Source organism: Truncatella angustata (assembly GCF_020726525.1).
Source record: "Truncatella angustata strain MPI-SDFR-AT-0073 chromosome Unknown BKA67scaffold_7, whole genome shotgun sequence".
NCBI lineage: Eukaryota > Fungi > Ascomycota > Sordariomycetes > Amphisphaeriales > Sporocadaceae > Truncatella > Truncatella angustata.
The window spans coordinates 2,575,139-2,598,579 of record NW_025763387.1 but is presented as its reverse complement, the minus strand read 5'-3'; the positions used below and the strand labels follow the sequence as shown (position 1 = coordinate 2,598,579).

Below are 23,441 nucleotides of genomic sequence, written 5' to 3'. Positions count from 1 at the left end.
TGCGACGCTGGTATGGAGTAGTAATTGCACATTTGTGTCAACTAAACCTACCTAACTTCTTGCCTACTGTGTTGTACGAAATTCATCTACTCTAGTCTTTGTCCATCTTGGTTGGCACTTTAGTACTTTCGTTCATTCCTTTTCCCTTCAGAATCCGATCTTTTAATCATCTCCCTCCTTCAGTCGCGCATGCCATGCGAACGGGCATGCAACTACCTGTTTGATTTGGCGCGCCGGCTGCAACTTCCTTTTACTGCGCCTGGCTACCTAGCACTCTTCTTTTTGCTTGCCCGCATCCTGCCAGTCCCGGAGAAACATCACGCGGAGCATTCTTGTATTGCGATACCTACTCTCTTGCAATTTGCCTGAAAAATGGCATCAGCGTCAACCCTCAACATGGCGACACCCGCTGAGCAAACGCCGAATGCTCCAGCGCCCATCGTTCGCAAATTCAAGGCTTCAGATCTTCCCTTGACCACCGCTACGCGAACCGCCATTGAAAACCTTGCTCATAGTTTCAAGAAGCAGGGAGGCTACGATGCAATTCGGAAACAGGTCTGGGATAAGTTTGAAGCAAGTGTAAGTGGTCCATCGCACACTCCTCCCTCCCCATGTATATGTGTGTGTATGGGATTTATGGAACCAGTTCTGACAGAGGACTTCACAGGACTACGAAAATCAGGTCACAAAATCGATTCTAGAAGTGGCTGAAAAGGAGCTAGAGCGCAATCCGTCCCAGCTCCTTACACTCGACCGGCGGAAGGCTGCTGCCCTGATCGACGGAGCACTCGACCGTTCCGGCGTCTACCAGAAGGCGGAAGAAGTCATTGATCAGCTCATTGACGTGCAAGCCATCGAGGATCGCATCCGGGAGCTGCGAAAAGCTGACATTGGCCATGACTCTGCTCTCGCCGAACAGGAGAAGGGCGCCAAGACAGATGTTGAATATGCGCAGGATACCGCGGCTCGCTTGCAAGAGCGGGAACACATCCGACGTATTCTCAAGGAAAAGGAGGAGCAGATTCAGGAAGAGAAGCGAAAGATCGAACGCGAAGAGCAGAGACAACGTGAGCGTGAGGCCGAGAAGGCTGAAGCAAAACGACAGGAGGAGCGGGATGCCAGAAGACGTGAACGTGAAGCAAAGGAGGCTGAGCGCGAGGTTCTGCGCCAGAAAGAGCGGGACGAACGCCGAGCTGCCCGGGAGAAGGAACGCGACGAACGTGAGAAAGATAGAGAGGCTAGAAGAATCTCTCGCGATCGACGTCGAGAACGCCGCTCCAAATCCAGGTCAAGGGACAGATCACGACGCCGTGACAGGGAACGTGATCGCGATCGAAGCCGTAGCCGCAGGCGGGATAGCCGTGAGAGAAGACGACGAGGCCGCTCAAGGGAGGATCGGGAGAGACACAGGCCGGAAGAAGTCAAGAAGAATCTTTCCAAGGAGGAACTCGAGAGGCTCGAACGCGCGGCTTTGGCGGATCTGTTACGTGAGAGCAAACGGACTACAGAACCGCAACCTGAAATGGAAATCGACGAGGCTCTCGCACCGCCTCCTAAGAAGACGAAGCCAGCATCCGCCATTCAGCCTATTCGCCGCGACTCACCAAAAACGGTGCCAGATGGGAAGAAAATGCCACAGCTTACCAAGGCAAATTCCAAAGATACGGCCAAGGAGACCAAAGAGCCCAAGGAATCTAAGGATAACAAAGATTCCAAAGCACCAGCGAAAGAGAATAAGGATTCCAAGGACACGAAGGCATCGAAAGAGAGCAGTACATCCAAGGACGCCCAAAAAGCTCCTAAGACAGTCGGCTCAGGAGAAGAGCGGCGTGGTAGTGTGGCGATATCCAGTCGAGATACTCGAGAGCCTCGCGACACTAGGGAGCGATCTCGTGGAGTAGATGATGATCGTCGAGATCGTGATCGGGATCGGGATCGCCGCAAGGAGCCAAGTCCTTCCCGAGCCGGAGACCGAAGAGATAGGAGTAGATCTAGACGCAGAGAACGCACTCGCTCTCCTCCGCGCCGCTTCGCCTACGAGAACAACTATCGGCCTGGGGAAGAGCGCAACAGGGATCGAAGCCGTTCTCGTCGCCGTGATGATCGAGATAAACGGGAGAAGAGTCGCTCCAGGGATAGAAGGCAAAGAAGCCGATCTCGTCGCAGAGAACCCAGCAAATCACGGGCTCGTGATGACCGGGAAAGGCGTGATCGACCGGAGCGTCCTGAAAGATCCCGTTCTCCACGCGATCGTACTGAAAGAAAGGACAGAAGTCGGTCTCGTCTACGTACTGAGCGCCGGGAGCGCAGCCGCTCTCCTAAGCGGGTACGTAGCAAGGAACGGGAGAAATCTCGCGACCGTACTCGCGACCGCCGCAGCAAATCACGTTCTCGTCCTCCGACCGCCACCAAACAGCCAGATGTCGAGGTGTGGAAGGTCGGCGAGATCAAGAAGCGTGAGCAAGAAGCCAAAGCCTATTTAGCCGCACAACGCGAAGCCCGTCAAAAAGGCTTGCCAGTTCCCGGTCTTGACGATAGGCGTGACGAAAGGCGTGACGAACGACGTGACGAACGACGTGACGAACGGCGCGACGAACGACGTGACGACAGGCGGGACGACAGACGGGACGACAGACGCAGTGAGAAGCGTAGTGAGAGTGTACGATCTCCCGAGGCCAAACGCTCCGGTCCTCAAGTGGGAGATGATATCGACCGGTACCGACCGGGAGATGACCGGCGCAAAAATCGTGATACAGAGCGCGCAGACACTGACCGAGACCGAGACAAGGATCGAGAACGTGAACGTCGTACGAGTATTCGCGATGCAAGTGTTCGCGGGGCGACTGTTCGCGATGCGAGTGTTCGTGATGTGAGGGACGACCGCCGCGACAGAGATCAGGACCGTGTCAGAGATGATCATCGGGATCGTGACAAGGATCGGGACAGAGACGACAGACGTGAGAGACGACGTAGCAGAAGCAGAAGCCGCAGTCGCCGCCGTGAGCGCGAAAGAAGCCGAGACCGTGATCGAGATAGAAGGACCAGACGGGAGCGCAGTGTCGACATGAGGCGGGACAGAAGAGACCGCAGTCGTAGTCGAAGACGAAGTAGAAGTCCGCGCTAGCCTCGACAGGACAACTGCTCATCCTTGGCACTGCCGGTTTACTATTCGTACTCGATGCAGTTTTGAAACCAGATATTGCGGTTTAGTGAAGCTTTTGATATGTATTGTGGCCTGGCGATGATGTTTGTACGAGCGAAGGGGACTGATGAAGGATGATACGGATGATGGATTGCTACATTTGTTCAACATTTTTGTCTTGAAGGAGTTGGTTCGAAGGCACATATACCCCTAAGTATGCAATGCAGGTGTTGAGAGACGTCCGTAGATAGCGCGCCGAAGCGTCTCTGCTCAGTCTTGGAGTGCATGGAGTCTTACGAAAAGAACAAGTGCGTCTCATTGGAATCATGACATGGAGTGATGTTGCAATTCAAGGTGTTGTTGATGGATGAACATAGCTGGCATCTGCTGTGACACACCGACTAAGCACGACAGGCTGGGATATATCAGGACCATAGAGTTTTGGTAGCTGCCCAGTTGTCCAGCAATTGCACGTCTGCTTGTAGCTTTGAACGTTTCTACTATCTATGCCATTTGATTGCATGAGTTTGAAGGATGGAAAGCCGTACTGCACGGCTATGCTGAATCCTTCCGCTCGCCTCCCTGACAACGACCTCTCGATACAGCAATAACACTCACCCAATCCAAGGGAGAAACCGCAGAATAAGAACACTTGCGATTTAACTTGAGCAGAGAATATAGCCGATATATGGCAATGACAAGAGCTGGCGAGACAGGTACGCCAGCCCCTGAAACAACCGGTCGTAAAGCGCATTGTCGAATAGGAGAGCTGAAAGCGCGTCGCATGATGGTGCACTAATAGCAAGGCGACAGGGCGGCATGTTTCATCAGGCGCAACGCTTTCTGCACATAAGCAGGCCCTGTTTCCAAAGTTGACACATTGAACCTGAAAACCAACATGGTAGTATACTGACTGGCTTGCGTTGCGAGACCACGGTTCCCTGCTATGACCTGGGTAATCTAGGTCAGGAAGAGACGGTTGAGCAGTCAGTCATAAAAATAGTAATAATTAGCAGATCGTTGGCAAGGGTCGAGATCGCCCATGGCGCCCATGGCGCCCAAAACAGGACCTTGCCTGCTTGCTTGGGAATATAGTGGGCTGAGCTCCCCCCCGGAAAAGCAAAGTCTAAACCCAGCACGACGGGACCCGGCAAGGGGACGGACGACTCGGGAGTACTTGTGATTCCCCACAACCAAGATAAGGAGTTGTACATGAATGGCGCCGGATTTGCTAACATTTAAACTTTCAGCAGCCAGTCACTCCACTGCGCGGCTCATCAAGCAAAGCCCAAGCGGCTGTACAGTAATGCTACGCTGGGACTGCGCTGAGGGGGGGGGGGGGGGGGGGGCAGATTTGGAGATTGGATCAGTCCCACTTTTCTCTCCCGTCTGTTTTTGGTCTCTGGTCTCCTCGCTTCAGCCATCATCCCTCTTCTTGTGTGGCAGACCACCTCCCCGGGCTTCGTCATACGTCCCGCACTTTCAGCCTGTCGCCTTGCTTTCTTTTCTTGCTGATCGCATGTTTCCTCTTCTCCATTTCGGCCCCCATAGCAACGGCTGTTGCAATAACCTTTTATTCAATTTAATTTTATCTCCAAGAACTCTTACAGCTCCAGGATATCGAGCTGAGGTTTTACCTTTTTCTTTTTTCACCCGTCCAAAGTTGCTGCTTCGTCTTCGAATCCAAAATCGGAGAAACGGGGGCCCTGATTAGGTAGCAGTCCAGTCTAGTACCAAGGCGACATTTCCCAAGCAGCTGTTTTGCATCTGGGTGCAGCGGTCTGCGTGGAGTTCTAGGCCCGTGATCGTGTGTCAAGGTCAAGGCCAAAGTCGAGGTCAAAGTCGACAGAACCCAGCACAACATAGCACGCGACATAAACCCAAAGTGGTCGGTTTTCCATTGACTGGGGATTCGTAGCAATTCACTTCATTTCTCACACTAGTCTCTCTACTCGATACGGAGAGTAGGAACAGAGAGACGCAGACCCCAAAGTTCATAACGACTAAAATATATAGAGGTAGGTTGGATCACCAGGTCTGTCTGGTCTTCTAGTTAAATAAACCTGGTCAAAACCAGTCCCTCACACATGCGCCGCACTGCATCTTTTGACGCAGCTCGCAGCAGATCTCAAGTTAATCCACACCCACCCGGCCAGCTGCTTGTCCTTGCTCCATTCCACACCGGCCTCTCCGACACTCAAGTGGCTGCGCTGGGAACTGGAACTGGAACTGGAACTTGAACTTGGCCTCGATCAATTCAAACCCGCCCATTCAAACTAAACTCAATTGTCCAAACAACCCAGCCATTCCGCCATCTCTGTTTCTTTTGCTTTGCGCCCGAGGTCGATCCTCGCACTTTCATTTCGACTACTAGATTATATCCTTTGATTTTCTCCTGTCGACATCTCTCACTCATCGGGGGCCTTCGAACCTCGATTCAAACCTGCGAGCCGAATGACAGGCCCCCCCGACGGTGACGGCACCACTATCGAACGGTAGCGCCACTCGACACCGTCGCCAACGTCGATTGAGGCTTGTGATCACCGTCACACCCACAACAACTGCCCGATAAGAGCAGCAGCGGCAGCGGCATCAGCAGCATTACCATCATCATACAACGCTGCGACGAGTATGTCGCTGAGCTCGCCCACCATGAACGGCGTGATTATCGGTCTTCTTTCATCCTTTGGCTCAGCCATCCTGATCGCCCTCATCTTCCTCATCATCTACTTCTTCAGATACACGAACTCGGGTCGCATCTTCCTCGATCGCATTGGACGACCAGGTGAATATGACGACGAGCAGGCATTCGCGAGGGAGGAGGCAGAGGCCCTGGAGATTATGGATGACATGCAACGGACAGAGTATTTGAGAGCCAAAGGTAGGATGCATTTCATCTCCCGCCCTCGTCTACGGATACTCTATTGCATCTACACATCGTGTCACCGCACACTTGCTAATACACCTTCACTGTAGCATTTGTCCAGGCGAACCCTCCAGAGTCCATTCAAACCGAGATTTCCTTATCGCAATATCTAGCCATCCAGGAGAAAGGCGTGTCTGCCTGGGAATTCGAGCCGGAACTCGAAATCGCCAACTGCTTTGTTGAAGGGAGGACCGAGATTGAGTTCTTCGATTCCGAATGCACAGTTCAGAGCAACTTGCCTGTGCCCAAGCAAAACGAGGTGTATTACTGGGAGGCCAAGATCTACGACAAACCAGAGAGCACAACGCTCAGCATCGGCATGGCCACAAAACCTTATCCGTTATTTAGGCTTCCAGGTATGTGGTGCCATTTTGCTCCCTCGCCCGTAGCTGGACTAGCTAATCGTTACAGGATTCCACAAATACTCCGTGGCGTATACTTCATCTGGTCATCGACGCCTCAATCAACCCTTCAACCCGACACCGTACGGTCCACCACTTGTCCAAGGTGATGTTATTGGCGTCGGGTACCGACCCCGGACTGGAACAATTTTCTTTACGCGCAACGGCAAGAAGCTGGAGGACGTCGCACACGGCTACAAGACTCCGAACTTCTTCCCTTCCATAGGTGCAAATGGCCCCTGCATCGTGCACGTCAACTTTGGACAAGCTGGTTTTGTCTTCATCGAGGCCAACGTCAAGAAGTGGGGTCTGGCTCCTATGACCGGCAGTCTGGCACCACCACCTCCTTACGGCAGCGAACAGGGCAGCATTCTACTCGAATCTGGTCGACGGAAGGACGAATATACCGGATCGCCAGCTAGGGGCCACAGCTATTCGCAATCCGTCCAAACTTTTAGTCGTCCTCAGTTAGATACAGGTCATGCGAGGACGAGGAGCGGCAATTTTAGGATTTTGCCACCCACAAGTCCAGGGCCTCAGCGAAGCCCGACGGATATATCGTTGGCTCAGCTGGTGCCCAGCGATGAGGCCGGCGAAGGTAGCAGCAATGCCGCAGGCACATCAGAGGACTTTTCCGTAGATGTCGTTGGTCTTGGTCTCCACGAGGCTGCTCATCCTCCCCCCGAGTACACCAGCCCAGAGTCGTCGGACGTCGAGGAGTCGAGGAGTAGTACAGAGACCGATCGGAGACCGCTGATAAGACATGCACGGAGTCGGGGCGCTTCAGCTGCTACAGTCTGGCCATCAAACAACCACAACCCGCCGATCCCCAGCTATAGCGATGCCTTGCGTATGGGAGCTGGACGGGATAGGAGCCGCAGCGACATTACCACGGGTCGACGTCGAAACAATAACGCGTAGGCGGTGTGGTCGGTTGGAGGTGGGTGTATGATGATTCAGGGTCTGCAGTCTTGCTCGGTCATGTGGTAGCGAGGAGCATCCATCCATCATTATGGTCCAAGGAGTCATCGGGCAAAGGCGTTCCGGCAAAGGGGCAAATGGAAACGAAAGTTCCAATTATTAACCGTCGTTTTTTGCTCATCCCTTATTTTCCTTTTTCCCTCCCCCCCTTTTTTTTCGTCTTTGGTTTTAGAATCGGAAGTCTATTGGAACGAATGGGAAGGGCAAGCACAAGCTCTTCTGATGATGATACCTCGAGAGGGTAAACAACGTTGGCTTTCTTATTGGGTCTTGTTGTTCATTCCCTCTCGCAAATACTTACTACCTCGAATTGGTTGAAAATGGGCATCGGCCATTTGAAAGAGGTGGATGATACCAGCTCCTATAACACATGCAGCATTGTTATCATAAATACAATAGCTTCTATGAACGTGTCGGCTTCTGCGACTATGGGTGTTTGTGATGTTTGAGCGATCGCGGCGTAGGGACAGTCGTTTCAAGGCACCATGGCCGTAGGCTGTCCTCTATCTGGCATAGATGTCGGGTAATCAAATAAGCGCAAAGCGATGCCGCATCCAAATCCAGTGGCAGACTCTAAGGGTAGCGTCGCTACAAGCAGCACCACTATACATTGCCGACATGCCAAAAGGCTTCACTCTGCTTTGTGGGCCCTTCTTACCATGATGATGTCAACGAACATAACGCTCTCATCTACCAAAGCTAAAGACCATTCCCCAGCTTCTACCCTCCCTCGTGGTTCCCGAACACGAGTGCGGGTCAGAAAGAGGCTGCTGCATTGGCGCGGTCTTGTTTACTCTTTTGACTCCACATCACGTGCCGTTGGAGTCGTGCCCTTTGCGTGGATAAAAACTGCAGTGAAGAGAGGCATACGTCGTAGAGGCATCATTGGGCATATTGACGAGAAGACTTAAAAGACCAGATCATTGGATCAGACGGTGCATCACTATAGTGGGGTGGTTTGCTGGGCTGCATTCGTGGGCCCCTCGTGTGTGTTAAATTTGCAGTGAATAAGTGAGTGGCGAAATCACTACCGTAAGGAATACAATCAATGCATGTATAACTAACCTTAACATCGTGAGGCAGTAGTCGTGCGAATATTCGAGCGAGGTTCTTGATATCGAAGGAACAGGAGCACTTCTCTACGATTGCCAACTGTGCTTAGAGCAGCGAAGCCTTCTCGGGTTTCGGCAATAGACTCATGGAAGCGCTGTTGGATCTGTGGTGGAAGTTAATGGTAGATTGTTGCTACGCCGGGAACAATTACGACGGGCATACATACATACCCTCGCACGTCCTCTGTGCGTGTTATAGATCGCAGTAGACGTACGGCAACTTTGGCGGGGGAGAAATGCCACCTCGCACACATCGCTACCAGGACGACAGTAAGATGGTGGCATGTTGTGGGAAATATTTTCGTCGATTCTTGCATGGTCAACAGCTTGTAACACAAAGCTTGTTTCCGTGACTATCGTCTCTCAATAGATGTTGTCGCCGCCGTATCAAACACAGCTGTCATTCCAAATTCCTACTTGCTACTAATGGCACTCACGATCAGCGCATAAGGCATAGTTATTCGGTGTGGAGCATCTGACGACGATTTCCGTTAAGCTTGGTACAATAAAACTACCTGTCATTTTTCTCATGGATTATGTGACAGCTCATACAAGAATCCAATCCAGGATTGCTATCTGGTGTGCAGTATAAGAGCAAGAGAAACTAAGTCCTTGCAGAAGAAACCAATTATTCGAGTATTCGTGTCTGATGTAATTACTAGTCTAGATTCACGTGAGAGAATTGCGAGGAATGGGATGGTGAGCACTGGGCTAACCTATAGCTTCGTTCTCGTGTTACACAGACTAGAGGAGCCGAGTCGGATGACTGCATTTGACTTCTGCCCTTCGTGTGGGTTAGATGCGCATTGCAAGAAGACTCATTCGTGGAATGATCGACAGAGCCTCATCTACACAACGTTTGTAGTGCGACCCCTATACTCTTCCAGGACTCGTAACTAGTCTAATCTAGAATGGTACTGCTCAAAGCTTGCATCCAGCAGTTAGGCCGAGTAAACTTTGTGAAATATCTGGAAAAGATAGCAAAAGATCTATACTTGTCTAGGTTACCTGCCTCTATAGATATTCGTTTACAACTCTCCCCGATTATCTCCGCTCTATAAGTCACGAGTTGAAAGGCTTACGGTAGAGCTGACACGGCTAGGATACACAAAAGTCTCCGCCCGTTGGATTAATGCCTACAAGCGAGGAGCATTAAAATCATTCCAAAGCATACCATGAACATTATGATAAATTAAAAAAAAGCTAAACCGTAATTATTAATATGATAAATGGAATTAAAACTGGATATATTTACCATTTTTTATGACTCGTTATAACATTATAAAAGTGATAACTTTTGGTAAAAAATAAGAACTTGCATACGGAGACTTTTGCTCGTCTATTATATAGAGATGTGGGGGCCCCATCTCCTGTAGTCAGGCGGACTAAGTTACGATTATGCTTTATAAGGATCACAATTGCAGTGCAATTCAGCTATAGAGAATAGTTTGTCGACGATCGCTCTGTTACAATCGTGACAGTATGATAGGTAGTGTTCTTGCCAGATTTCAATGTTTAAAAGTTGATCCTTACCCTTTTGTTTTCTTACGAAATGCTGCTGACCTCATGCAAGTATATACACCATCAGAAATGGCTTGAATAAATTGCCATGTGTACATGTAAAGACAGACTAACAAAACCTGAAGCTTCTTTGTAATAGGGAGTGCCGGCCAAGAGTATTCACTGGACTAAGACAGCATGACTTATGTGGGTGAAACTGTGTTCCGTTCAGGCATGCATTCTCACTCTGTCAGTCTGTGTGCTACACAGTAACATTCTGCCTTGTGGCCTAAGGCAACCAAGTGCCCCATGACAGCCACCAATCACATCATAGAGCGGATCTCAAGCGCCCAACCTTAAAATGCTATTGGTAGTAGTACATGTATGTATGTATTCGATTTGATAGTCTCGCAGACCAAATCTGGTGATGGTCCAACTTCTCACCATATAATCATCCTAACGAAATTATGATTTACCACTAGGTAAGGATGCCTATAGATGCACCGATGAAAGCATTTGATAATAACAAGACAACCAACAGCACAATCAGTTGGGCAACTGGGGCAGGATCATCGGATAGTCAAGCCCCCACTCTAACACACTATTGTTATGTGGCTAGGCCGGGTGATGCATATGTATGGGGGTGTGAATGTGTATATTAGAAAGATGAAGATCGATCTTCGAAAGGAGCTATGCAGTGATTTTATAGTCCTTGCGGAGCCCATTATCTAATCTATCTAATCAGTAAGGTGGATTCATATCACTATGGTCATGTCCGGTCATAGTTCTTAGGACCCCCCGCTGCCACGTATCACTGGGGCCAGTCGCTAAAATCAATGATAGCCGTGAGGCTGCATCAGAAGAGGCAAAGTAAAATATGTTGAGCTAACTGCCTAGCCGGAAGAGAAGATGCGAAATTACCACGTCACTCTCAAACCAGAGTATGTGCATAGCCCCTTCAGGGGCAGGATAGCCAACACATTAATATTCTCAGAATACCTTTAGCCACTTCTGTTGGTCTGAAGACATCGCGGAATCCACCAATTCGAACAACTATAAGCTTCTTATCCGTTTCCAAGTTATGCACGGCCTCCGCCATGAACATCATCTCGCAATTCGTGAAGCCCGTCCACGAGGAGTTGCACCTGGGCAGAGAGTGCTCCGGAGACCTTCCTCATTTCTGTTCCTGCAATCTTGCCGCAAAGAATCAACTTTTGTAGACCGCCAAGTGCATCTCCATCAATGTTAAACTCGGCCTTATAGACTAATGCTTGTTGAATTATGTCCATGTGCCATAACATCCAATTGTCTTTTGCGTTGTCAACCGACTCAAATATGTCTCTGGAAGCATATATGAACCACTGACATACCCAGTAGAATGTTACATCGGCCTTGATACCTTTAACGAAGAACTCATTGACGGCAAATTCGGCAGGTGCCAAATGCTGGAGAATACCCTTCCTATATAGTAAAAGACAAAACTTCTGGAAATTCGCGAATTGAGGAGCGAACTTGCCTCCGGCGACAAAGTGAGGAGCCACGACAGGGTCTGCTCCAGCATCAGTAAATAATATACTACATTCAGCTGATTCCACATACCTTCGCAGATCGCGATAATATCGTCAGTGACCTGGGACGGCTGCAGAAAGTGCGGGTCATTCAGATTCTGGAAGTTTATGATGGTTTCTTCAAGCCGAGGCCATATCACTTCTCGTCTCTTCTCTATTGTGCAGGTCTCAGCTTGGTGAGTACTTGGAGCTGGGCATCTACAAATAAACCCGAAAACAAAAAGGCGAAAGAGAGCAGAGAAGTATGCAACGACTCGATCTGGAAGTGTAAGCTACATCATAATCAGCACTTCAGGTAAGTCATACCTTCTGTGATATGGGCATGTGCACGCCAATTTCTCAGACCGTCGTCAAGAGAATTTTTAGCATCGTTGCGATGTTCACTGTTGACTAGATAGATGGAGTCATACAGATTATCAGCAAGTTCGCCTAAATGATCGTTTTCCTCTGGCGTCAAGAATCGAACGGCCCAAAAGTACGCATGTCCTCTCCATCTTTTCGCTGTTAGAGTACTTTCCGCTTCCTGGGTGTCAGACATGGTACTTCAAAGTGATGCTTCCGTGTTCGCAGAGGTGCTGTGTAAAGGTAATGGTGCGTTGTTAGGAAAGATAGTTGAGGGCTTGAGGTATTTTTTCCTGAAAGCCAGTTTAAATAGTGCTTGGGTGACGTGGTTCAGTACTAATGATTCCATTCAATCACAACTTTGGTAACTGCATTGTGTTATATTCACGCATTGGAATGTCACGGCATGTTGGCAGAAAGTAAGCTTAATCCGGTCAAATGTCCAAATTTCTCAGATTGACTAGCGCCAAAGCACAAGAAAAAGTCTTTAAGTTTGTATAGTAACAATATGGGAAGTCTGTGTGTACCACCAGGACTCTGAGGTTAGTAATGTGCTTCGTTGCTAATGTCGCACCCATGGAAAACGCTGGAATAAAGAGTTATCCCCTATCAAATTTTCGGCCGCTCGCCTGCTAACGTAAGCATTTGCTCTTGCTTGATATTTTGGTTTGGTGTGTCAAGCAACAGTTTGGTATGGCATGTACAAATCGCGTAAATTTTCGAATTTACGTAACGCTGAATCTCCGACGTGGTTTTCCTGGTGACATTCTGATACAATATCCAAGCAAGTAGCTGATTATCGGAATCTGCTAACCTAGTCACAAGAACCACGACCGAATGCGCCAGTCATAATTTTGCTCTGGCGTTCATAAGAGAAGCCCCGACCATGAGTCAAGTTGTACGGAGTAGCCTCATCAGCTCGTCCAAAATACGATTTATTGTATGGTAATTCGAAGTCATGACATATTTCCAATACTTGCATCTTAGACTACACTTGATTCCAGTATGCTTAACCCACGACGACCAGTGCCACAATGCGTTCCTCCAGAAGCTTGTTGCACCGTCTGGCAGCGATTGTAAGACTAAGATATAAGTCCCAGTCTCTGTCTCTTCCCCATTACCGTCGAATAAAAACCTCTGTGATAAGCACTCGCCATGTGGTACATGTAGGAAATAACAAACCGCATGTACGGTCCCATCCAGATGAGTCCCTCGCCAATCACACTCAGGAAAAATCAAACAGCGAGATAACACAACTGGGTTCTTGAAGCCGAACTGTTAAAGCAAATAGGTGAGCTGGAATCATTTTGACGCCGTTCTGCAGGCAATATTACTCACTTTGAGAACTTTCATACAGCTCTCTATGTACCCAAAGACTCGGTCTCACGACTCTACGATTTTCTCAGGTTTGCTACCGTTTCCATCTTTAACGAGGTGGTCTATGGGAATGTTCGTGATATGTCCAGCGGCGGAAGCTGCACTACTTCTCAAACAGGCTTAAAAGATCTGGAATTAGCGACTATGAATAGGCGCATTTTGGTACTTTACTGCAAAAAACTATCGATGATGAGTTACGAACTTTATCAGTGCGTACGAAGTAGGCGTCACAGTTAGGGCTGAAGAGCTATCAGTGCGGGTGGAGAGCTCGATGACGTGAGTGGGACGGAGACACACCACCACGTATTCTTTGTGTTCTCCAATAAAGCCTTTTTATTCTTTAGTTTTCTTGTTTTCACAATACATAGGGTAAATGGTGAGCTAAGTCTTCCTGCTCCGGTGATCGTGACGCCAGGGGTGGGTGTCATGGTGCCCTTCGGCCAAGAAACCAAGTAACTTTTATCGCAGAAAATAACGAGCAGCCCGACTACCAGGAGCTCTCTAGTGCATATGTGCTGGATGCAGGTTAGGGGTTGAGCATTCCTGGGTGGTATTTACACATGTTGCTTGTGAGGTGCATTTTGGCACGTCGCGTATCACCGATGAACCTGGTTGTGATGGCTAGCACCGAGGCACGGAACACGTCGTGTGGTCAGCCGTATAAAGATACATTCATATACATGCTCAAGATTGCATATGAATTTGTAAATGCCATGAATTTCGATTTGATATCTTATTCAGATGTTTTCAGGGATATGTATAATAAACAGCAAGCGACTCCGTTCAAGCGCGTTATTTCCACAACGAGTAAGTTAGTGTAGGCTTGTAGTGCTTAGAAAATGATCGCCAGCTACTGTGTGTAGATATGGGTAGGGATACAGGCCACCTTTGTGCACAAATGAAATCGGTGCGACAAAACGATGCGAGGCACAACGACGCCAACAGTGTTCAGCCGGATCTTGCCCTAGAGTATATTCCGACAATACATTATTCGTATGCTCAAGTAGGTGAGGAATGCATTTAGGTCATTTACCGACGAACTTTCCGATACGCCACATCGACGATCTGCTTCAGCGATGGCATCGTTCAAAGCTAATTCAGATATCTGACAGTAGAGATACGTTGTCATCACGAGAACCGATGTGGACATAAGACATGAACAAATCCGCATGCCGTCAGATTTGGAAAATTAATATTAAACAAATTGCACAATCTACACGACTGATCTATACTTGATTACACCTATGTTTTGTTACCTACACGATGAGCTCTACTTCTTATAAACCAGTCTCTGGTAAGGTCGCTGTCGGAACGTTTGCAATAGGTCCGAGAAGGGTGTTCCCATAATTGGCGTCCATTCAAGTGACTGGCTCCAGTCGCGGTATATGAGTGGTAATTACTCTCAAGCTTGCAGACTTTAAAGGGGATATCGTGATCAAATATGGTTCCTCAGCACCCACAGTTGAGGCAGTGGCAGACAAGCCTTAGCACAAGGTGTCAGATCCATCTGCGTAAGGGCCAACGTGAGCAAGCCAGATGACATCGAACGGCTGCTCCAGAAAACCGTACCCGATCTCGGTAATACGGATATGATCATGAGAAACTCCGTAGTTGAGCACTTTCGAGACCTAGATTCGGCCAAGGAAGAAAAAGTCGACAAGGCTTGCTGTCAACGTAAAAGGCTATTTTTTGTCGCCTTGGACGCCTATAAGTAGATGTGAGGCAGAAGTCGTTTAATGCAGATTTCATCCATCTGTGCGGGTTTGGGTAAGTACCGGTATGTTTTACTACCTTTCAACCTGTACAGATTTGTCGATATTAATGCTTGGGCAAGGCGTCCCACATCAAGCTGTATATGCGGCCTGAAGACTGCTATCACAGGAATGGTCAAATGTTCGCCCATGATTTCGGATCTCGTAAGTTGATCGTAAAATGCGTCAGGCATGAGGGCATGATGGAATCAAGTCAAAAATGTATGCTGAGGCGGCAAAGGACTATATACCTAGGGGAAGTGAATATGACCATCGCAGAAAATCGATGAAAGGATCGGGAAGTTGAGTTCGATGAAACAACTTGGCCACTTTAAAGATGCTCTTGGTGTCGTAGAATTGCTCCCATCACTAGCGTCTCAATGGCTTACCGGGCAGACATTTTAAGTCAATGGAGGGCGTACATGGTAATATCTTAGTGTATCTATCATATGAAGGAGGTAGTTCCTGACGTGCTCGAATGTGGCTTATTCATTATCAGGTAAATACATTGATACATATCATCCAATGACGTGGAATTTTGCAGTCCCATTGATTATATCTAGCTTATTCTCGACAACTACCCTCCTATTATGCATCGTAAGTTCTACATTGCGGGCCAGATGTGAAATATACTGACTATAAACAGCAATCCGCCCTGAAGAAGCCGTTCGTACACTCTATCATGATGCCTGTTGACGAGGCTTTACACAATGGTCAAGTCACATACATGGAACACTAACTTCAAATTGCCCCCAAATTTCATACTTCTGCTCGAAGAAGAAATGATCAAGCAGTACAAACAGTTTCGTAGGTCAAGCTCTGCCTACCGCGTACTCATAGCCTGTGCGAGAAGTGTGCTTAGGGTTTTCGTAAGAACGCTGAAAAAAACGTTGAGTGTTCCTTGTGCAAAAATGTCTCCGATGCGAGCAGGAAAGTAATGGTGTAGATGAATTTTAAATATCTCATAGTTCAATACATTCGTATAAGCAATTCAGCCTTATTCAAGAGGGCCAGAGTTTAGATTAGGGGTTACAACACCCTTAAGTAAATACACTGTTCTTTGTCCCGTTCAAGGATCAGGCGTGGGCGTTGGGCTACCATGGGCTACGACGGGTGAACAGGCAGCACAAGTGCTCCTTTATTTATTCTTCATAACAACAAGCCGTAATAATTAAAATAACGAAAACTGTTATAATATAATATTAATTGGACAATTTACCTCTTCCCCTCTTATTTCGCCTTCTTAACGTCTACCTAATACTGATACCCCGGTTCTTACACGCAGAAGCTCGCATAAACATCGGTGAATCCATAAGACTTGTGCCACGAAGGAATCTGCGTCCAACCTAATATTGAAAACATCACATTAGTGATAAGAAATCATAGCAGAGGGAGTTGAACATACCACCCTCGATCCAGTTCTTCGAAGAAGAAGTGCACTTCTTGCCGACGGTATTAATAGATTCCCACCACTCGTTCACGTTGCAAGGATTCGGTGTCGTATTGCACATAAAGGTAGCGGTATCTTAAGGAACAGAAATTCTAGGTCAGCTATTGTTTCTTATTTGATGTGTGATGGTGAATGGGAGGGTGCGATTCTCTTAGTAACGCAAGCTACTGCCGGCACACCATTACTTACTTGATGTCTTCACGGCGTAAATGCCCTTGCCCAGCTTGTTGCTGGCGCCCTGGTTCGAGCACCAGAACCAAAACTTGTCATATGCAATCGAATAGAAATCATTCTCGTCGACCGCAGTGCCATCGCATTCGGCGTACGCGCCCGATGGGAGATAGGTGTATCGCTTGCGCGATTGCTCCGACGGCTTAAGACCCTCGGGAAGAGTTAAATTAAAGTCCAGCTTCTCATAGACTTCTTTCCCAGAGTCTGCCGTCGAGATGAAATACACACCATCCTCGTGCTCGGCGCTGAATTGGGCGGCGGAGCCTAGGCCGGCTGCCATAAGCAGGAGGCTAGCGTTGAAGAACCTGGCGAGGGAAGGCATCCTGGAAGTGAAGGGTTATTGAATATGAATAAAGGCGGTGCTGGTGAGTGAAGTGACTTGTGAGCTGATGGATGTTTGTATCTCTCAAAAGGTGATATGTCGAAGAGCTATATATGTTTTACAGATGTGGTGGCTGTCGCTACTCCACTGCCAAAGACTGTCACTGAAATATACTAGGATACTAGCTCCTGGGCCGGTTTCAATAACCATGCTTTGCCTGAACCTTAAAGTGCACAAAATAGCAATTTTGTTGTGGTCTCAGTAAGAACATTACCAATAATAGCCACTTGCGTGGAGCCCCTCTCCACTTCTATCCATTATTCAACCTTTTGCATGGTTAGCTCCCTGGCTAAGTTACATGTGGATTCAGGTACGGATTGGAACGGGGAATAGAATTATGATTGGCTTGCGATCTAAGCTATGGGTCTAAGTACTGACTAATACACTGTATAGAGAATCACCGATCATCAATCGTAACACTCAGCGTATTGTGGAGTGGCACTGTGCAGAATGTCTGGTATTTGCAGCTGCACTCACTTTCACTGATCATGCTTCCGGTTAGTCATGGATCAAGTTGATGTTACTCATTTGCAGTAAAGAAATGTTCTGGGAGGCAGTCTAAATTACTATCGGTACATGGAAATATCTGTAAGCATATTGTATTTCATCTCTAACAGCCCACTGGCCGTGATAATTTGCCTCCTGGACTACAGAAGTAGATCCATGACTCCCATGTCCTTGCATAATCGTAAGAACTTCTTAAGGCTAGCCCATTCGCTAAGGGAGTATAAATTAGCTCCCTGGTTGACTGGTACCAAGTGCCCTTGAATTTCTACCATAACGTCTGCCAATGCCGGGTCGCATTCCTGGGTGTCATGGACCATCATCCCAAACACCGGAAGATCAACCCAGAAACACTGGCCCCACTGGCTTTCGAAGTCGCGCAAAATCTTCATTGCCGCGGGGGAGATATTTGTGGGCAATTGATGAGATTTGATGACTAGTAAGAGCTCAACCAAACGCTGCATGTGTGAATGACTCTGCTGGTTCTGGTGACCCTGCTCGACAGTGGGCAGCTGAATGGCAACTGCCAGAATGGTCATCCACAAGACTGATAAATGACCTTCCACAGAGCCTCCCGGATGCTCGCGTGATGTAAAGCTTTCAACATCTTGATAAAAGGCAGTCAGAATATCTTGTGCTGATTGGGTCACACCAATTCGTCCGTGAAGATACGATTCAATATGTTGAAAAATGATTGTGGCGCGTGCCTTGGCCTCTTCGTGCATATGTGGATTTTCCGGGAGAGAGAGAGAGAGAGCCATGACAAGGAAGATTTCGTCCTGATGCTGTCCGTGCTCTTGAAATCATTGTAAAGAATCAGAAGTTCAAACATTGGAGCGCGGAATAGAAGTACATCTTGGGCTGAGCTTGGGGTCATCTCGGCTAAGTGGTGGGGCTGGGGCTGTGGACGTTACTAAGCAATTAATTGCGACACCTGCACGGCTCTATCCGGGCCCCATAATACTGTATACGAGGCCCATTGTGGGCGCCTGCGATAAAAGCGATCTTACTCACCAACATGCATGTATCCTGGCTCGGAGGATTGAAATATCGGCGAGGCTACCAGGAGAGTGCTAGTATCCATTGGCAACCTGAAGCGGAACTTGAATAACCTATGCTATACCACATCCAAAATTTCAAGACTTATTTGAGTTAAACTCTTTGACTATACTAAAAATGGCCGTGCCGTTTACGACTGGGAGCATGGAAATACGGGTATAAGTAGCCATACAGCCGCCACAATTATATCGTTTTCCCTCAATTTTTCAGTAGGCAAGCACTCAAACTACCAGACTCCTCTGCCAGGTTTTCTCTTGCCCCTTATAAACCGATTCTCTCAATCGCTATGCATCCACTCACGGCTTTCTTGGTCGCTGCAGGTTTTGTTGCCGGGGCAACTGCAGGTCCTATCGGTGAGAGAGGCACTTGTGGTTCAGATTCTCTTGCTGTAAGTCTTCGAACGTAACCGCTTCCTAATGATTTCGACCTTGGAAAATTCCCAGTAGCTAACGGTTATGTTATCGCGCCCAGAACAGTGTAATCTGGAATCAAAGTGGAGAAGACTTTACACCCAAAAAGCGAGATCTCGGCTCTGCAGCCAACGACGAAAGCCCAAGTCTCCTGGAAGAGCGATTGGACATGAATGCTACCAGTCGGGAGCTGGACAAACGTAGCGACTACCATCGTTGCTCTCACAAAACTAACCCCAACATTGGCGTTTCAATCGACGATAGTCGCTCGTATGCTGCTATAACACAAGGTCACCAACTTTTCCTCAACAGGCAGCAGTATTATTCCTATACCGGGAAAAAGTATCCAAAGTTCTTTAGGAATGATGAGCAGATCGCAGATGTTATAACATTTTGCAATAATAAACCTGTTTTCGAGTTCCCCGTGTACAATAACGGATGGAGGTTTGGGATCGACACGGACAACCCCGGTACAGAAAGAGTCATATTTGATTCATGTGGTAACTGGTGCGCAACAATCACGCATCTCGGGGAGTCTAATAATGGTTTCCATGGTTGTGTTGGTTATAATTATTGATAACGATATTCAATGATTGCATAAGTAGGGCACAAATAGGAAGGGGGGGGGGTGTAGCGGTGCTACCCGAAAGTATCAGGACGCCTAGCAGGGGACAGGTTATGGGAGAAAACCACTTACAGTCACGAAATAGAGAAAGGTGTGATCCCATTCTGTAGACTTACGAGTTGCGCGCGCGCAGCATGCATAAGTCCCTCAGGGCTTCGCCGCAATCTAGAAACAATTGTCCTGGAGGCCGTAGCTTCTGTTCTTGTGTACAAAATGATGGTCCACACTACCTGCTAATGTGCTTTCAATAGTCTGAGTTGAACTAGCCAGTAGACCGCTATCTGCTAAATAACTACGACCAGCTCCGGTTCAACCTGCCAGTGAGCCAAGGAGATGAGGTACCACGGGTTTACTCTGATGACCATCATGATATCAGATGGGCTTTGTAAGCATCAGCTTTAAATTTTGTGTAAAGTACCCATCCGAAGGCCCACATCGCGCTGAGGCCCGAAAATGGCCGGAGAAAAAAAGGCATGGCTGCGAAGACGTACTTTCACATTTTACCACTCATATCAAGTCTGCCTTGCCCGACCAGGGACACAGCTCTGATGGAGATGGTGAAAGATATGGTGGTATATACTAGGATACCTGCTTTATCATATTGCTCTGTATGATTCATTCAAGACTTGACTTCTCCACCGACTGCTCATCGTACGTATGGCTGGGAATACCGCGGTCGTCAACTATGGGCCTGTCTACCATGGCTGCAAAAGCGCAGTTTGAGGCATAGACACAGTATCCTTGAATGGAATAAATATCCTGTGGGTTGCGTGATTCAACCATGGATTGTCTCTAATCGGAGAAATTTCGAGAATTCGTCCGCGACGTTAGACCCATTCGATTAGGTTGTGCCGATCTGTATTGGAGTGATTATAAATATGAGTATTCTCGCACTCGTACTGCGCCGTCTATGGCACTCTAGACGGTCCTCTTCCACAATCTGACACTAAAAACAACTGCTCGACCCTATTAATAGTCCAAACGTTGTAGATTGTTATCACCATGGAAACCCACCAACGAGACCATTTCTTGCTATATGGACCTTCCTGTTACTATACAGGACGTCTAAGCTTCCCTCTTCAAGACGACGAAAGCATCCTTTTCTCTAGAAACTAAAGCGCATAATATACTGACTATGAGACCACTAGTACTAACAGGCGTCCAACTATTAATGGTTTCTACACTATAATCGGAGCGTTGGTCGATCCTAAGACAGAAATACGTCATTAGTTCCGTATGACCGTACCGCAGAATCCATCGCGACCATGAACATGCCTGTTCTTCCTTTCAAGTTATCCGTCTTGGCATAGGTAGCAGAAGATGACCTGTTTTGGTGTCCGTCGTATGCCGCTCCGATAGAATATATCTGTAATTAATTATCCTCCGGCTTCCGATTTCTTAGATATATCTAAAGGCCGGGACAGCTATGACTATGGTAGCACAAGACGGATGTTATATTTCTATGGCGGCCCCTCGTCAAACCTTAGTAGCTAGGGAGCAGCCAGGGAAGTAGCAGATAGGATACCTGTCCTAACGTTAGAACTTCTTTAATACTATCATCGTTATCGTCTTTATCATATATGCCCTAAATGAATGGCCTTTATTATGAGCATGAAGAGATGATCTCGGGCTATGCTTTTTTTATGTTAGCCGGTTAGAAGGGCCACTTGCTATAATAAATACTATAATAAATAGCTAATGGGTCGACAAGTTGCTTAGCAAATAGACCCGGGCTCGGACAATATAGTAGTAGGAAAGATAAAGTAGTTATAGCGATAAATACAATACATAAGAAAAGTAAGAGGATATTAGTAGCGACTTAATCGAGGAGTTCGACGTGAATTATAAGGGGAACGACTTCGCGGTAAAGCGCTTGCTTACAAAGCAGACCTAGCGTTATAAGATATAATATCTTATAAAGTAAAAGGGCTAAAGCGGTAATAACACTTAAGATTTTAAGGCTAATATTAGCCGTTTATAAATTATAGAGTTTAAGGCAAGTCGTTAAAATTTAAAGTCCGATTAATATAATTATTAGATTATTATTAAACTACTCTTTTTATAGTTTATTAGACTATTTTGGTAATAATTACGATAAGATCACCAGGTGATAAGCTCCTAGGCGTAACGATTATATTCAGAGACTTATTCTTAAGGAGAAGGGAAGGAATTTCCCCATCGCTAGTCACGAAGCGGGAATACAACTCCTAAACAAGGGGAGGGGGGGGGCGAGGACTTGGTCGACACAGAAGGCAAGGGCCCGACCGTAGTAGTCGGTGAAGTCGAAAGGCAGGAGGAATGAGAGCCGTGAGGTTAAGAGTATAAGATAGGGACAGACAAGAAGAAGTCCCTATTTATGTTACAGCGCGAGAGGTGTTACGACCACGGGATAATAACGAAAAGCGGCGAGTAGGGCGGATGTCAGCGCTAGGCAGCTTCCAGACGGCGCCAAACCCGGCGCGGCTAACACCGCGTTCTTATATTATTATTCCAAACCTTAGCAGGGAAGCTCTTATCGATAGCGGGCGATTACTAATTTATAGTACTTTTCTCTACTTTCCCCTTTATAAAACTGTGCCCCGTATTGAAGTAGTGAGTGTTGGCTGTACGATTATAGCAGGAAGGCTAAGTGGGTCATACGGCCTCTATCGGAGTTGTTCTCGGCCTGATCATTATAAGGTCTGAGAAATGGGACTTATAGATTGTTTTCTTCACCATGCTCACACACTTTTGCAGAGTTAGTTGCCAGTTTTTGCAGCGGTGCATTCGGAAGACAACGAGAATGGCTCGTTGTCGCTAATTAATACTATTTTGGTTGTCCAACTGATCCTTTCCACTCTTTACACATTGATCAGTCTACGTATAAGCCTGCGTGTTGGAATATATTATTCGCGGTCTCGTACGACGGTTGACTACGTAGTATAGGTAGTCACCGGCGTGCTGGCAGTAAGCCACTACAGCCACGATGTGGCTGTCGGCAGCCAGCAGCCGTACGGGTGAACCCCAGACCCCTATCTATAGACCACGTACGAGGGGAAGAATCCCTTCTTCTCCTTCGTACGACAGCGCTGAACATAGATCTATTTGTCGCCCACCCCGTACGGAAAGAATTGAATGGAGAAGCCATTCTACACTACGAGCACATCGTAAGGCCTATATCCAAAGGGACAAGACAGTAGTCCTGGTTCAGTATATAAAAACAAGACTTTATATTTAAATTCTTTATAAAGGTCTTCATACTTTTATAAATTTAAAGTTCCTTTATTAAGATAAATTCATTTAATATTTAATATCTATGACAGGTTCTGCAGTTAATATAGCGCATTATGATAATAAAAGTTTAATATAATGCACTAAAAGGAAGAGCCTGAATTTACTAAAGCATTAGATAGTAAATACATGCTCGTATTGAACCAGGACCACTGTCTTGTCCCCTTGGTTATAAGCCTCGCGATGAACTCGCTGGTTCACTCGCGGACTGATCACTAACAAATGAATGGAAAGAATGAACTTGGCGACCAAAATAGCATTAATTAGCGACAACGAGCCATTCTCGTTGTCTTCTGAATGCACTGCTGCAAAAACCAACAACTTGACTGTGCCAAAAGTGAAAAGCATGGCCCAGGAGACTATTTACAAGTTCCATCCCTTAGACCTTATAATGATCAGACCCTGAACAA

The 23,441-nt window shown here is 47.3% G+C and overlaps 7 protein-coding genes across 7 annotated transcripts; 3 read left to right on the top strand and 4 right to left on the bottom strand.

The window, feature by feature from the left end:
• Nucleotides 1-396: 396 nt before the first annotated feature.
• Nucleotides 397-3,124, top strand: BKA67DRAFT_661995 (complex proteins associated with Set1p component shg1-domain-containing protein; the record flags this gene model as incomplete). Its single annotated transcript, XM_046107921.1, has 2 exons — nt 397-579; nt 668-3,124. The coding sequence occupies 2 exons, from the start codon at nt 397-399 to the stop codon at nt 3,122-3,124; spliced, it is 2,640 nt and encodes an 879-aa protein (XP_045955583.1).
• An 878-nt stretch (nt 3,125-4,002) lies between these two features.
• On the bottom strand, nt 4,003-4,451 carry BKA67DRAFT_380322 (uncharacterized protein). The gene has a single exon (XM_046096545.1). The coding sequence runs from the start codon at nt 4,378-4,380 to the stop codon at nt 4,108-4,110; it is 273 nt and encodes a 90-aa protein (XP_045955582.1). The 5' UTR covers nt 4,381-4,451; the 3' UTR covers nt 4,003-4,107.
• A 974-nt stretch (nt 4,452-5,425) lies between these two features.
• Nucleotides 5,426-7,693, top strand: BKA67DRAFT_380299 (ssh-4). The gene is made up of 3 exons (XM_046096544.1): nt 5,426-6,023; nt 6,119-6,424; nt 6,480-7,693. Exons 1-3 carry the CDS (start codon nt 5,774-5,776, stop codon nt 7,388-7,390), a joined length of 1,467 nt encoding a protein of 488 aa, XP_045955581.1. The 5' UTR covers nt 5,426-5,773; the 3' UTR covers nt 7,391-7,693.
• Nucleotides 7,694-11,141: 3,448 nt separating this feature from the next.
• Nucleotides 11,142-12,168, bottom strand: BKA67DRAFT_539070 (uncharacterized protein; the record flags this gene model as incomplete). The annotated part of the gene is made up of 3 exons (XM_046100576.1): nt 11,142-11,611; nt 11,662-11,889; nt 11,937-12,168. 3 exons carry the CDS (start codon nt 12,166-12,168, stop codon nt 11,142-11,144), a joined length of 930 nt encoding a protein of 309 aa, XP_045955580.1.
• A 4,148-nt stretch (nt 12,169-16,316) lies between these two features.
• Nucleotides 16,317-17,103, bottom strand: BKA67DRAFT_682204 (uncharacterized protein; the record flags this gene model as incomplete). Its single annotated transcript, XM_046108945.1, has 3 exons — nt 16,317-16,446; nt 16,506-16,625; nt 16,740-17,103. 3 exons carry the CDS (start codon nt 17,101-17,103, stop codon nt 16,376-16,378), a joined length of 555 nt encoding a protein of 184 aa, XP_045955579.1. The 3' UTR covers nt 16,317-16,375.
• A 482-nt stretch (nt 17,104-17,585) lies between these two features.
• On the bottom strand, nt 17,586-18,497 carry BKA67DRAFT_576693 (uncharacterized protein). Its single transcript, XM_046103588.1, has one exon. The coding sequence runs from the start codon at nt 18,426-18,428 to the stop codon at nt 17,811-17,813; it is 618 nt and encodes a 205-aa protein (XP_045955578.1). The 5' UTR covers nt 18,429-18,497; the 3' UTR covers nt 17,586-17,810.
• A 414-nt stretch (nt 18,498-18,911) lies between these two features.
• BKA67DRAFT_648993 (uncharacterized protein) lies at nt 18,912-19,713 on the top strand (the record flags this gene model as incomplete). Its single annotated transcript, XM_046106002.1, has 2 exons — nt 18,912-19,114; nt 19,198-19,713. Exons 1-2 carry the CDS (start codon nt 19,013-19,015, stop codon nt 19,711-19,713), a joined length of 618 nt encoding a protein of 205 aa, XP_045955577.1. The 5' UTR covers nt 18,912-19,012.
• Nucleotides 19,714-23,441: the final 3,728 nt, after the last annotated feature.

Excerpts from the sequence above, each read along its gene's own strand:
- BKA67DRAFT_380322 (XM_046096545.1), bottom strand. The coding sequence starts at position 4,380 with ATGTTAGCAAATCCGGCGCCATTCATGTACAACTCCTTATCTTGGTTG.
- BKA67DRAFT_380299 (XM_046096544.1), top strand. The coding sequence starts at position 5,774 with ATGTCGCTGAGCTCGCCCACCATGAACGGCGTGATTATCGGTCTTCTT. Across the intron at positions 6,024-6,118 it reads AGAGTATTTGAGAGCCAAAG|CATTTGTCCAGGCGAACCCT; the intron begins GTAGGATGCATT and ends CCTTCACTGTAG. Across the intron at positions 6,425-6,479 it reads TCCGTTATTTAGGCTTCCAG|GATTCCACAAATACTCCGTG; the intron begins GTATGTGGTGCC and ends TAATCGTTACAG.
- BKA67DRAFT_576693 (XM_046103588.1), bottom strand. The coding sequence starts at position 18,428 with ATGGCTCTCTCTCTCTCTCTCCCGGAAAATCCACATATGCACGAAGAG.